This window comes from Hoplias malabaricus, chromosome 12, assembly GCF_029633855.1.
Source record: "Hoplias malabaricus isolate fHopMal1 chromosome 12, fHopMal1.hap1, whole genome shotgun sequence".
NCBI lineage: Eukaryota > Metazoa > Chordata > Actinopteri > Characiformes > Erythrinidae > Hoplias > Hoplias malabaricus.
Window position 1 is genome coordinate 34,125,550 of NC_089811.1, and position 15,521 is coordinate 34,141,070.

The 15,521-nt window shown below is 40.2% G+C and overlaps 1 protein-coding gene across 1 annotated transcript in view; it reads right to left on the reverse strand.

The window, feature by feature from the left end:
- The window catches only part of LOC136710870 (RNA-binding motif, single-stranded-interacting protein 1), a 53,820-nt gene extending 50,438 nt beyond the window's left edge, over positions 1-3,382 (reverse strand). The window contains exon 1 of the mRNA XM_066686721.1: positions 3,252-3,382. Within this exon, the coding sequence (XP_066542818.1) occupies positions 3,252-3,320 (69 nt within the window). The 5' untranslated portion in view covers positions 3,321-3,382. The remainder of the gene's footprint in view (positions 1-3,251) is intronic.
- Between the last annotated feature and the right edge of the window lie 12,139 nt (positions 3,383-15,521).

Here is a 15,521-nt window from a genome sequence, read left to right on the forward strand (position 1 = left end):
GCAGTAAGGCAGCCAAACAACACGTACATACTCACATTTGAGGACAAACTTTTCCCTCTTAGGGATCCAAAAACAATTATGTTTGGAATTACTTGTGTTCCCTTTTTGTATGAAGGAAAAGCATCGCTATAGCGATCGTTCCAAGTGTTTATTAAATCAATGCTGTCTCACTCTGATTGGATCTTGCCGTGAATTTGAATCAGAAAACATTTGACATCTCACGCTGTCATGCCGGAATGCAATTTCCTCAGCTGTGATGTGAGACAAACTTTCTGAAATTCGGAAATGTCCTTACTTAATTAGGAGTATGCAACAAATCAATAGGCCATTGTGTTATACTGTTACATTGTTCATACATAGTAAAATCCCCAGCATTATATTACCACCTACACACACACAGGACTGAATAGCTGATTGAACCCTTAGAGTGATCTTCCTAACACTGCTACAAACAAATGAACACTATGGGTCTGTTGACCTAACATGGATTAAGCCTAGGTTTGGACTAAATTGCAGTGCTGAGGGTGAATCACCATTGGATATTATTTTTCGTGTACATTTGTGCTTAATCTGGGCCTGGGAAAACCAACAATTTAATGTCGTACTGGTATCAAATTAGGGCTCTTCAATTGTCCATAGAAACATGTTTAGAAAAGAACTGCACTGAAACTTCAACATTCTCCAAATCCCACATAAAAAAATTATATATATAGCAGTTCCCTCTGACAACACTTGAAGAGTTCTGACAAGTTGTTACACCTAAAGCGATATTGTGTCCTCTGTATTGTGCAGCTCTATATTAGGTATTCCTATATTTGGATCATCGTGTACAGTACAGAGCTGCCAGCACTCAGCCTCAGAGCTAACAGGGCTTTAAGTGTTTGTGAACACTTTAAACAGTGTGGCTCCACCCCTGTTCCCATGTACTGTCTATAAGCCCTGTCTCGCAGACGTTTAGATCAAGATCAAAGCTCTTGCTGTCACATGGTCTTGAAAAAGATCAGACTGCAAAAAAAATAAAATAAAATAAATAAATAAAAAATTGATATTCATTCCTCGCCTCCCTGTCTGCCCTTATCTTACAAAAGCATCTGAACATGTCCCATAACAGTCATTTATGTGAGCCCGCACCCAGAATAGCACATAAAAATAGCAACAGCACTAAAGAGGCTCTGGAGCAGACTAAAAAGCAGAAAATTCAAATGATCAAAAGGCAACCAATTATTCTCTCAAATAAAAAAACAGTCACATGGTCAGACCGCACGAATTGGACCAAAATGTGGATCATTCATTCTGCTCACTCTATTGCAGTATAACAGTTTATAGACTGTCTCGTTCTTTGTATAGCCATGTTTAGATTTAAGCGCTCTTTTTGTATGTTTTGCTCCATGAAAAGTAAACACTGTAAAAATAATTCTCAGCTCCACACTTCTGTTTTACCCATACACTTCTAACTGTAGACCCACACACTTTATCCCATACCGAGACAAGAGGGATCCAGCAGAATGCTTCTGATCTCCTTCATGTCAGAAGAACCCAGAGTTTGCTATATATGGACAACAGTGTTCTGCCAAAAGCTTAATCTTACATTTATGGCTTATTAAAGCATAATGAATCAAACCCAGATGAACTGAATAACAGTGTAATGGCCCACTCTTTGGCTCAATTAATAATTTAAAGTAGATGATGAGCCTTGTGAGCGATGAGCCATGTAAGCGCACTGTAAAATGTTGCTAATGATAAGCAGCACCATTACTCATTTATTTCAGGGGCATGAATTTGCCCCTTTACAACCCATGATTTCAAGAGGACAGAGTTACGCACTACACTTTCACTTTCATGTTTAAAAGCAGTTGGAGGTATTCAGAAAGGTTAATCTAAGATGATACCAGATCAGAAGAAACCGGTGCTAAGAAACGAGAAGCGATTGGATCAGCTCCACCCAAGAAATGCCTCTGTATTGATTGGTGCTGTGGTCTCTGCTGTGGACCACATGCTAGCCTTTTTTCTCTGGAACCTTCCACTGTGTGTTTGTGGCTTCACTTCACCTACAGAAGCATGTACTGGAGATGTTCGTCATAGAGCTCTGATGTTTGTGACACATAATGCCTCAGTACAACTTCTCTGAATATACTGTTGATTTTACTTGAATATTGAACACTTGTATAATTTCTTAGAGGGCAGTACTCATATTATTTATATTACTTTAGTCCAGAAATGTATGTGCATTATGAGAGCAGTAATATTTGGGGCATTCAATTTGTCACCAATGGTTTGTATCAACATACAAGACAGACAACACATGCAAAGCACTGAATAGCACCACCCTGTAGAGCAGTTGCTAAATGTGATTGAGTATGTGAGTGTTTGAGTGAGTGAGTTGCAAGCCAGTTCCATCTAAAAGTGAGATATTGTGAATAATTCTCCAAGTATACTGCAATTATCGTCATATCACCTACATTAGGTTTTAAATGATTGAAACTAGCCCAGGTCCAGTAATCCAAATGCAAGTATGTGTTCAGTACGGTGCTCGCTACAGCAGTTAGGAAACATATTGGGTCCAAAATACATTTGAGAAGCCCAATCCACTTTAGTCTAGTTTTAGTAAGAATTTAAATGAAAAATCTCCTCTATGACCATGTTCACTCATTCATGAATATATCATTCTTAGGAAACACAAACAAGCAACAACACTAATCCACTTCAGAGGAAAAGAAAGAACCAAAATAACAGGACACTACTCAGGGTCTCCATAGTGTTCGTGCAGCAAGCTTTCGTCGTGGGGAAATGTGTAACCTATCTTTCAGTTCGCCAGCTGGCACAGAGACTGTGTAATGACATTGGAATTCAGAGCCACAGCCCAGAGCAGGACAAAGCCTCGTCACAAAACCATAACCATACAAACTGGAGGAGAAGGAATGCAACAACAGGCTAAAAAAGTGAGAAAAACATAGAAAAGGAATCGTCTCAGAACAGGCAGCAAACGCAACCGTTGTGTAAAGGGGAGGAGTTGGGGCTCTTCCAAGAGCTCTCCAACAAACCCCCCCCCCCCTCATCTCCCCCCATTTCAAAAGCACAAACTTATCTAGCAAAGTAAACGTAATTTACAGGCTACAGTTTTAAACGCGTCTCTGAAAAGGTGAGGGAAGCTCTCGGAGAGTCGAAGTCGAGCACTATAAATAGCCCCGTGTTTAGCAGAAGGCGTTCGGAGCGGAGTGTGAGGTTCTGTGAGGTAGAATGAGGTACTTTACCTTGGCTTGCAGGTACGGGGGGCAGTAGTAGGAGAACTGGGGGTACATGTGCCTCCACACCCTGCCCATGAAGATAGAGGCGGAGATACGAGGATAAACAGCGGCTCTGAATGACTCTCAAACCAGCGAGCACTCACTCACTCTCCCGGTTACAGAAAAACACAGAGAGAGAGAGAGAGAGAGAGAGAGAGAGTGAGAGAGAGAGAGAGAGAGTGAGAGAGAGAGAGAGAGAGAGAGAGAGAGAGAGAGATGTTGTGGGCGGTGGAGCTGCAGTGGATAGAAAGGGCTTTACAGCACTCTCATCATCTCCAGAGAGTAAAAAAAAAAGGATCCATGAACTAAGTCTGTTAGGTTAGTGATGGAGCCTGTAGTTACTAAACTGCAGCAAATGCAGTGCATCGCATATTTACAGAATTTACAGTTACCTCCATCAAATCAGACTTGCTGAAGATAAAATATGTTTTAAATCCACTTTTTTAAATGCTGAATTGGACCAAGAAATCAGGCACCAAACATTTAAAGCTTTTTATTTAATGATTGCAAATATATCCTGTGCAGAAATATTTCAAGGCGGAGAGTGGGTTCAAGCGACTGGTTAAAGGTGGGGGAACCCCCAAAATGTCCCAGACAACTTGATATGTGATTCTGAAAAATGAAAACATATATAAAAGACGTGGAAATTGGAAAGTCTACCGATGAATTTTTTAAAAAATTCTGTTAAATAAATTATTTTGATGTGGTTTCCAGTGGAATGCACCGACCTAAAAATGGTCCAGTCAAAATTGTTCATAGTGACGGTGACTGGAACCAGATGTGTCTTGAGTTTATGCCTCTTATAACTATATTGCGTTAAGTTATTACAGGAAGTGGCTAGAAAGACTAAACTATTTTTTATAAAGGATTAATTCATTCAGCTTTATGCGTCAAATGTCTTTGTGTTGTAAACATTTCTGCACCATTGAAAAAAAAGCATTTCTTTGATTAACCCTTAATATGAGAATACACAGTGAGCGTTTACAGCCAAACAACTTAATCATGCAGAAATACAAAGCTGATGGAAATCCCTTTCATTACAGGACCATCTTAAAAATGAAGGACGAGGTGGGAAAAGGATTATTACCAGGGGGTTAATCTGTCTTTATATAAATCACTCAAATCAAGACCTGTAGTCATTTACAAAACCCCCTTGCAGTCTCCCTCAAAACAAGCCTTGGATTTAACACTAAGTTTAAAGCAGTGTAGTTCAGTGCAAGGTGAAGGGGTTAATGTTACTATGTGATCAGATATAGTGCAGCTGAGTGTTACTGGAGCTGAAAGGGGGAGCCGTATTTGTATGGTGGGCTGATTGAATGAGGCCGTGCTGTTGGAGATCAGCCAGAGGCTCATGTGAGAGTGCTTCCTGTGCTTTTCCCAGAGACGGAAACATGGTGCATGTGTGTGAGAGTGTGAGTAGGAAGAGCTGCTGCAGACCTCAACACTTGAAAACAAGCTGCTATTTGATATATGGATCCTGTTGAAACCTAGCTTTACACTGCAAGCACAGGAAAGCATTTCTGTACAGTTTTGTTTAGATATATAAAAGGATACATGTGTGTGTGTGTTTAAAAGCTAGCTGTAATTATGAATTGAGTTATGACTGTGCAGTGTAAGGCAGGTGTGGGATGTGTTGTTCCAGGTGACCTCTCCTCTCAGAGATGCTGTACCCTCCATCCATTTACTGCTGCTGCTGCTACAGCTTCTTCTTTATTTCCAGATGGAGCCATGTGACACACTCGTTTATCACATACAATCATCTACTACAGAGGTCAGTGTGGAACACACACACACACAGGCAGGGAGTGTACTTCAATACTTCCTTCCGTTTAATGGAGCGCTTTCAAATATCTACCAAGAGCTTTATATTTCATGTATGATTTTCCCTTTCATTTGATAGAATCTTAGTTCTCTGTTACGAGATACGTCATGTGCCGCCATTCTATTTTTAATGTAACAGTGTCAAATTATCATTATCATTACACCATTGTCAAGAATGATGCCATAGTATTTGATGTCACTTTGTAATTTCCTCCGAGTTTACAGCTAGCTTTCATGACATCAGACGTTCTGACATCTGTCATGACACTTACCGGTAATCGTAATATGACAACGGTATATTATTTGAGCAGATTTTGTCTTGACGCCTCAAAGCAACATATGACACCTGCCATTATGTGCTTATGACACTGTAAATGTTATGTAGCAGGGTTCACGTTAAGTGTTACAGTGGTGTGAGTGGTGTGAGGGATTATAATCTTTATTACACTGTTAATTCACTGTGCTAAACACATACACATTGTGATTGTGTTTTTGATTGCTCAATAAAATATTAACACTTTAAAGAGCTATAACCTTCTCGTCTACATTTTGTGGACATTAATCTTTCTGATATTAGCAGCATTATTGGGCAGTTTGTCCCCTTTGTTGCAGTGAACACATTTGGAGAGCTGTATACCTGTCTTGTCAACACTTGGCATGCAGTAAGCTATCTAAAGGTATGTGCAGCTGCTCTATTGCATTACATCATGGTTTTCTGCTAAGATTATGCAAGCTGTGCATACCCAACCAGTGTCTGTGTGCACAACAGATGCACATATAAGCATCTGGATTCATTACCTAAAAGGGGGTGTGTTAATATTTGGAAATGGAATGAATCAGGATTTACTAACTCAGAATTAGTAAAAAAGCTCAAGACACCTGCTGGATTCCAATAAAAAAAATCAACTGTTTTATGCTAACTTGCTCATTTTAGTGTATGTCTCATCATCATTACCAATTGTGTTGTTTTTTTGTTTCTGAAGATGATCTATAAATTGGTAATATGAATTTCATAGTTTATATACGGGCAGTTTGTCTCATTGCTCCAATGTATATTTTTGGCAGTAAGTCACTGTTCAATATAAAAAGTGCTGGGCTCAATGAACTGAAGACTTTGGGACTTTCCATGGTGTTGACATAAGAATTGTGTTGTCATGGTGTTTTGCAAAGCGCTGATTCTCTGAGGTGTTTATCCCGTCCATCAGTTCAGTGACCTTTGTCGTGTGCAAAACTATTGGTCAGTCTGGTGAACAGACCACACCCACAGGAATTTCACAAAACTGAATTTGCCAACAGCAACTGAAACAGATAAAGGAACACGTACCAAAATATTTTATGATTTAAATGACATATTCTGAAGTTATGTTTCCTATATGAACTATTCCTTATTATATACAATAGAAAATTAATCCCCAGTCCTCCTTACTTTAGTATCATCTCAGCCCTGTTTTTGTCTCAAATGCTACCTGTGAATATTTTTCATTAAATATTATTTTATTCTTCTATTTGTCTGCTTTGTTTTTTATTGCGAGGGTATTATACATTTTTTATGTATTGTATCCTCAGTTTAGGAAGCCTATTTGGTTGAGTCAGTTTCATAATCCAGTCTATGACATTGTCCCTCTCTTATATCTCCAAAGCCCACCATACTTTGTACTTAATGCTAGCTGTAAATACTAACAGTCAGTAATCCACACGGAAATATGCTAACAACATGAAAATAAAGAATTAAAATCACACAGCTACCCACAGAGGAAGGAGTAAAAAAAATACATGTAAAAAATTAAATAGGACAACAATACAACAACGTGAAGCAAATTACCTGAATGTGTCACTGAAGACAAGGCAGTAGCTGTAAAAGCCAGATACCTAAACTTTATGATTCAGCAGAGCTTCAGGTTGTGTTTGTGTGTGTGTGTGTGTGTTTTGTTAATTTCTGTCTGTCTTAATAATCAGCCATTTGACTTTGATTTGTTATTGTGTGTTTTCAAATATAAATTTACAGAGTATAGGCTGTTATTTTGTGTTTATGTACATTTTGTTTTATTGTTGTTGAATGATATGCAGTGTGTCTCTTCTGTGTTATTTTTGATTGTTATATTTCTTTAAGTATTAACCATTGAAATCATATGCATTGTTTAAAGATATGTTTTTAAATTTATTTTTTTATTGGAATCAACCCATTTCTAAATGCACAAAGCATGCACTATTCTAATGCCTGACCTTATAATTGGTCAGTATTTATGTGTCCGCTTTATTAATGTGTATCTAAAATATTTTCACTGCATATGTGTAATAAATCAAGACAAATGTATATAACACTTAATGGCAACGACTCTGTTGACAGGGCTTCTGCTTAAACAACACCATGACTGTCTACCATGTGTTTTATGCTCAGTACTTGATGTGTGTATGTATTATTAATGAATATATATGTTCTGGGAAGAATGGGGCTGGCAGGGTGTGTGTGTGTGTGTGTTGGGGGAAGGGGGGGGGGGTGTAGAACACTGGCAAATACACTTTTTTATTCATGAAAAGTGCCTGTAGCAAACTGTATGAAGATTAAAAAATTATTACAGTGGAACGTTCTGTGAATCGCGTTGGGAGCAAATCAGAGTAATGTATTTAAAATACTTGGAAGTGAAACTTCTTAGAAATATGACGTTGGCTGCATGAGTCATATACGAATATAGAGCACAACATCAGGGAAGCCAAGAAAAATGAAGTTGTGGAGTTTTGATCAGTTGGCAGGACTTTGCAAATCTGAGAGCAGGGCTTGAAATGTCTCTTATCCTCAGCTATAATAGATGAGGTCTGGGTGTTAGTATGGGCCACTTGTCTGCGATCAGCTGATAAACATTCAGAGCCAGCACAGGGCTGTCTCTCAGTCGCACCACGTATCGACTCGGCTATTTAACTTGTGTCTCAGCGCTTAGGCACTGCGCTTCTGAAATGTGATCTATGAGCACTCTCTTTCTCTGCATTCCAGCACAAGCCCTCCCTCTCCCTCCTGCCTCTCTCTCTCTCTCCCCCAGGATGCCTAAGCTTGTAGCTTTGCCCTGCATCTGATCTCCCTCCCCCAGCATGCTAATTCTCTCTCTCTCTCTCTCTCTCTCTCTCTCTCTCTCTCTCTCTGATCTCCTCTCACTGCAGACCTACAGCAGTCTGTTTATTTTGCTGCCTCTCAGACATGTGGGGGAAACCATCTGACAGGACAAAGATTTACCACTGTTCTCCTGTTAGGCTCTGAACTGTTAGAAGGGAGGGGGGGGGGGGGGGAGAGAAACAAGTCTCTGTAGACAGTCGAGCCACAACAAGCTTTAGTAGCCAGCCTGAATGTAGCATGAATCATCTATCAAACATATAATAATGTGACCTAACAATGAATCAATCAATCAATCAATCAGATTTTATTTATATAGCGCTTTTCACAACAAAAAGTCGTCACAAAGCAGCTTTACAGAGATCCGGGTCCAAGCCTCCTATGAGCAAGCCAGGGGCAACAGTGGCAAGGAAAAACTCCCTCAGCACACGAGGAAGAAACCTTGGAAGGAACCAAGACTCATACGGGGAACCCATCCTCCTCGGGTCGACACCGGAGACACAATAGAGAACAGAAGTAAAAGTGAAGGGGTTATAGTAATATAAATGTAGTATATTAGTGATGATGGAGAAGTAGAAATGAAAATGGTGAGGATGATGATATTAGTGATGTATGAGTCTTAGCAAGGCCAGGATCTTGTACAGGACACAGGCTGGATCAGGGCAAAACCTGGAGAGCAGCAGGACATCTCAAAGCATGAGAGAGAGACAGGAGAAAGAAAGCCAGACAAAGGGAACAAATAAAAATACAAAAGGTTAGTAGGGTCATGGTAAAGAACGGGGAAATTTGTCCTGCGAAAAAAGCTTCCACTGGTCAGGCAAGAGAACCCAGCGACAGACAGCGTTGTTGGCAGGTACTACAAAGCTAACTAAGAATGCTGTAGCTATGGTGATATGACAGGATTAATACAGAACAGTGATAATATGAAAACCAGCCCGAACACCAATAGAGAAGGAGTAACCTGAAGGTGAGTGATTAACCAAAAGCTTGTTTGAAAAGGTAGGTTTTTAATCTAGATTTAAAGATTGAGAGTGTGTCTGAGCCCCGAACAGTAACCGGAAGGCTATTCCAGAGTTGAGGAGCTTTGTGAGAAAAGGCTCTTCCTCCTGCTGTGTTTTTCTTAATGCGAGGAACAAAGAGTAGATGGGCATCCTGTGAACGAAGTGTACGTGACGGGCGATAAGGTATGAGAAGTTCAGTAAGATACTGCGGGCCTAAACTGTTTAGAGATTTATAAGCTAAGAGGAGTATTTTATAGTCAATGCGAAATTTTACAGGTAGCCAGTGTAGGGACGAGAGAACTGGGGTGATATGTTCAAATTTTCTAGCTCTAGTGAGCACCCTGGCTGCTGCATTTTGAACTAACTGAAGCTTGTGTAACGCTTTGCACGAGCTCCCTGCCAGGAGCGCATTGCAGTAGTCTAGACGTGAAGTTATAAAAGCATGCACTAGTTTCTCTGCATCTTTTAATGATAAAATATGCCGAATTTTGGCAATATTGCGTAGGTGGAAGAAGGCGGTTTTGACTGTATTGGATATGTGGGTATCAAATGTGAGAGTCGAATCAAAGGCTACACCTAAGTTTTTAATGATGGCATTGTGTTTGAATCACCTTAGAAGTTTGAATTCACTTTAGGCTTTAGATGCAAATAATGATCATTAGGAGGAATCCAAATGCTTTAACTCTCAGAAAATTAAAAAAAAACACCAAAAATAGACCCCTGCTCATTTGTAAATTATTCGCAGCCTGATATTTCAACCACCTTGCTATTGATCCTGAGGTAACCCTTGGGAAATTCTGTCTTGAATATCATAAATAATGTAAATGAAATGAAACACCCAGTTACCTCAAGCAATTGCGATCACTATTAGAAAATGGCTTTAGTCAAGAACGAGATCAATCAAAAAGGCACGCACGTTGACGAACTACTTTAAGACAATAGTTCAGTCATAAAGAGGTGATAATGTAGTGGCATGTATTGTCACGCTGCATTTCTACATAATTTGTAGCTTCAGTATCAGGAGAAACCGGATCTTACCCAGCAACATGCTCTCTAGTGCTGTCAGTAAGCCATTATTCTCTTCTCTCACAAAGGCATTTGACTCACTTGGGCAAGAAGCCAGTCATGGATCTGTTTGATAGCTACACCGCTGCTCCTTCACGTGTAGAGCCGCTGAAGCTTCAGTGTGGAATAACACAAGGCTGAGCTGCTGAGGTGGACCTCTCAATGACCTTTTGTCATGGATACAGCTTGTACTGTATATCACTTCTCATATGCTGTGGTGATGCGTGTAGAAAACAGGAATGGGCACCATAGGAAAGATTCCAAATATCTGCTATACGGTAAATTTTGGAGGAAGTCGTTTAGGACCCAGATGCGGCTGGGGCTTATTGGGTTTCATAGAAAGCAGTTCCTGTGCGGCTGAGTTTCCTCTGCAAAAGCTTAGAAAATGCTGAGAGATGCAGGAGTGTGTGAATTCCCCGTAATGCCCTGTGGTCTTCCCCCAAGGCCTTCACCAGCAGGTTGTGATATGCGCGTTCACTCATACACACACCTCACTGATTAGAGGCAAATGTGTGTGTAGATCTCTTGTGTGTAGACCTCTTGTCAATGTGAATGGAAGAGTGAAGATGGGAGGCTGGGAAAGATGAGTGAGAAGAAGCAGTGTTGCAGATTAGTGCACACTAAGCTGATGTCACACTATTTTATTTGACATGAATGCACGGGAAATGCATAGCTTTTGGAGAAACGGTAAATCGTTAGTTAAGGAATGGCAGATAGAGGTAGAAGGAGAAAAAAATAATAGGCCAAATATTAGGTGAACAAATACGTTTTAAATCATGTTTAGTGTAAAGTAATTGTAATAAAAATATATAATAGTTAGTTGATTTAAAGCTGTTGATTTCAGTGGTGGTGCAGCAGGTAGAGCCGCTATCGCACAGCTCCAGGGTCCTGGGGTTGTGGGTTCGAGTCCCGCTCCAGGCAAGGCAAGGCTATTTATAGAGCACCTTTTATACAAAAGTAATTCAAAGTGCTTTACAGAAGAAACAGTTAAATTAAAAGCAAGAATAAAAATCATAAAAGTGCAATAAAACAATTAAAATATTGCAGTAAAAGGAAATACATAAAAAGAGTAAAAGACAACATGATGAAAACGATTAAAACAATTTAAAATGATACAATAAAAGAAAATAACTAAAGTGCCATTACTGAATAAAAGTGCAGAGTATTTTAACAGGAATTTGTTAAGTCTTGATTTAAAAGTGTCTAAAGTCGGGGCTCTTTTAATATTCTCAGTCGGCTGGTTCCATTTATGAGCGGCATAGGAGCTAAACGCTGCCTCTCCATGTTTAGTTTTTTAAGGAGTTTGTTGTGTTCTACCTGTGTCTGCGTGGGTTTCCTCCGGGTGACTGTCTGTTAGGAGTGTGGTGTGTTCTCTCTGTGTCTGCGTGGGTTTCCTCCGGGTGACTCTCTGTGAGGAGTGTGGTGTGTTCTCCTTGTGTCTGCGTGGGTTTCCTCCGGGTGACTGTCTGTGAGGAGTGTGGTGTGTTCTCTATGTGTCTGTGTGTGTTTCCTCCGGGTGACTTTGAGAAGTGTGGTGTGTTCTCCCTGTGTCTGCGTGGGTTTCCTCCGGGTGACTGTCTGTGAGGAGTGTGGTGTGTTCTCCCTTTGTCTGTGTGGGTTTCCTCCGGGTGACTGTCTGTGAGGAGTGTGGTGTGTTCTCCCTGTGTCTGTGTGGGTTTCCTCCCACAGTCCAAAAACACACGTTGGTAGGTGGATTGGCGACTCAAAAGTGTCCGCAGGTGTGAGTGTGTGAGTGAATGTGTGTGTGTGTGTCTGTGTTGCCCTGTGAAGGACTGGCGTCCCCTCCAGGGTGTATTCCCGCCTTGTGCCCAATGATTCCACGTAGGCTCTGCACTCACGGTGACCCTGAACTGGATAAGCGCTTACAGATCATGAATGAATGAATGAATTTTGTCCCATATGGTTGAGTTTGTTTGTCCTAAAATGTCCAATAATATACGTGCTGCTACCATTTTAATATGTACAAAACATGCAGTAAGAATGTATTAATATGACTACAATAAGGAGCTAACCACTAAATACAACAGATGCATATGGTCCTCCATTATATCATGGACCTCTATTATAATAATACACTTCAATCAGATTGATGAAAGAAAGACATCAAATAACTGTGGAACTCTTCTACAGAATATGTGCAAGACTCCGTCTCTCTGACATTCCAAAGAGCTGGTGAAGGTCTAGATATAGTGCATAATCAAAAATAATAGCTGCACATTCATGTAGTATGTACTCGGACATGGCCTGTAACAAGTGAAAACGTAAAAGCATGTTTCCTATGTGATTCTGTATTCAAGTGCAATGCATTCCTCTGTACATTATCTCTGAGGAATGATGCCCTGTGCTTACAGATAAACATGAACCCACTGACTCTGCCGTTGTTTGCATTTCGGATGATGTCTTTGGGTGTGTTTCAGTCTCGTTCTAGTGTAATGTCTTGCTCCCTATCAGCTACATGGGGAAATGTGTAGGTAGACAGTATTTTAACCAAAATCAAAGCTTATAAAACAGCTCACTGAGTCACTCTAGTTAGACAGTGATTAAATCAGCATTCATTCACACCTCTTACTAACACATAAAAGTCTTTACTGCCTTTAGCCAACCACTATATTTCAATGAATATATTTAACAATACATTTTTGAATGTCTTTCACTGTGCACGCACACACACACACACACATACACAAGCACACATACATGCATACAACCAGCCAACCACTCACACAGCTCCCCTCAGCTTGGGCTGAGTGATTGACAGCTGCATGAGAGAGAGAGAGAGAGAGAGAGAGAGAATCCCAGACGAGGGGGATCAGATAGCAGTCTGCAGGAAGGGCTCAGGATACCCACCCTGCTCGAGTCAATAGTGTCGAAGAGTATTGCTCTCAGCACCAGGAACATCTATGTTATATATAAAAACCACTCAGTTAATCTGCTCTACTGTTAAATGGATTCTGCATACATTTAAAGCATAGTGTGACTCAAGCCGTGACAGTCAGAGTGTGGTTTGGGAGTATCAGGATAAGTGGTATATCCATTATTAAAATCTATAGATGTATGCAGTTGTTTCACTCAGATCGGCCATTAAGTACATGCCATTTGTTTTTAGGAATAAACAAAGCAGGCAGGAGACATACTGAAGAGAAAGATACAGAGGCCTATGATAACTTCTTCTAGCTTCTATTCTTTTCAGTGCTCTTCATTTTTCTGGTTCTCACAAGCAACGTCATCCTTAACACATTCAATGATGTGGAGATCTGTGCCACAGGGCTGTGGTATATTTTTTTTTGATTCATTTCCTTTTCCCGTAACAACTTCTTTTTTTTATACTTAATTCCTTAAGGACGGGTTAAAATATTAAAGAGCAAAGTCAAACTCTGAATTATAGCAACGTTTAAAGTGTAAACTGATCAACATTCAAGGTCAAGAACTCCGGCCATGGCTACTATATTCAGGATCTAATAGATGCAGTTGTCATTTTCTATCAGTGTTTATTATCAGAACTGCTCTCGTGAAGAATCTAAAGCATGTTACTTGCATCAGTGTTTCTCCAGAAAGAGGAACAAAGCACTCTGACTCACCATCTACTAAAATGTCCTATAAGGTTTGGCTGAATATTTTTTTTTGTCAGGCTGAGGTGTGGTTTGAAGGTGTGTCTCTTTGTTAAGTGCGCACGTGTGTGTGTGTGTGTGTGTGTGTGTATGTTTAACGCATATAAAGCAATGAGGCTGCAGCAGAGCAGAGAAGAATGACAAATATTTTCAAAGCCACTCCACACGTCTGTCTCACTGTCTGTACGTAAGAGAGACTGAGAGTCTGGCGGTGTAAACTGAGACATGTCTTATCTGCAACCACTGAGAGCCTGCATATGCTACACAATGTAAAACATCTGAAATGAAGAATCTGTTTACAATTAGAGGAGGATTTTCAAGATTTTTAAAATGTAGCTGTTGTTCTCATATGGGTTAGATTAGAGCACTGTGAAAAAGCCTTGGGAAAGCTTATATAAAAGCCTTTTATTTATTTGTTTGTTTATTTTAAGTGGCAGACACGTCTTGTCTCAGAAAACACAAATATTACAATAATCAAATACAAAAATCGAATGAGTAAAATGTTCATAAATGTCAGTGTGTTCATTTAAGCCACTCCCACACTTCTCTCTGAAGCCCCAGTAATCCACAGGCATTTCTTGTTAATAGTTAATGTAAAGGATAACAAAATTAAAACCTAGCGCAAACCAAAACACGCAGCAATGTGCCAATAAATGACTTTGTCTGGGCAACTATTTAGACGTCTATGACTTTACACAGTGCTGTGTAAATGTAAATCTAATGCCTCTCTGTACACTAACGCAACGCACTGTTAATGCAGGGAACGCATCTTGAATTATTAACTACATTGTAACCGCTTACACACTACATACTTCACTAAACACCCGCCTCAGGCATAGCATCTGCTCCTCAGTGGAGAGTGGAAATTCAAAGTGAAAAGCCTATTAATATGCATCTGCTAGAGAAAACAGGGCATGATAAAGAGACATTTATACATCAGAGCACATAGAGGAGAAGAAAAAGGCTCCAGTCCTCAACCCTCAGCTGATGCTTGAATGGATTGTGCTTCGCTATAAATCCTCAGGCTTTACGCTTGAAGGAGAAGCTGGAAAAAATCAGACACACAGACATGCATGCAGGCTTACATGCTCACACACAGATTGACAGAGCCACACACACACACACATACTCGCCAGACTTCATGCTGAGAGAGAATTACAGTGTGGAATGTTAAGAATGCGAGCACTTCTAGGGCTCCAGTAAAAGCACCATCACTTGATTTGTCAGACTCCTCAGAATCTTTTTATTTATTTATTTATGTATATTCTTGAATGTCTGACTTCTGCCCTTTCTTCTGGAGAGATGGAGACTGACCTGAAGGTCTGACCTTGCCTTTCTTTTTTGCCTGTCTTATATATCTAGTTCATTCCAGAGGCTACTCTTACTTAACAGGACCATGCTGAATGAACACTGTAAAACTGACTCTCCACCAGAGGGACAAAGGTGAGGAGAATATCAAAGTTGTTTGTGCCTTACGTATCACACTTTCACCACTGCTAACCGCGGCCTGCCACAAACAACAGCAACACTGCCATCTTATGGTAACGTGACTGCGGTGTTCCCTCTTACCTTTGACACTGACGTTTGTCACCTTGTTAGTTAATTTCACTGCCTATAC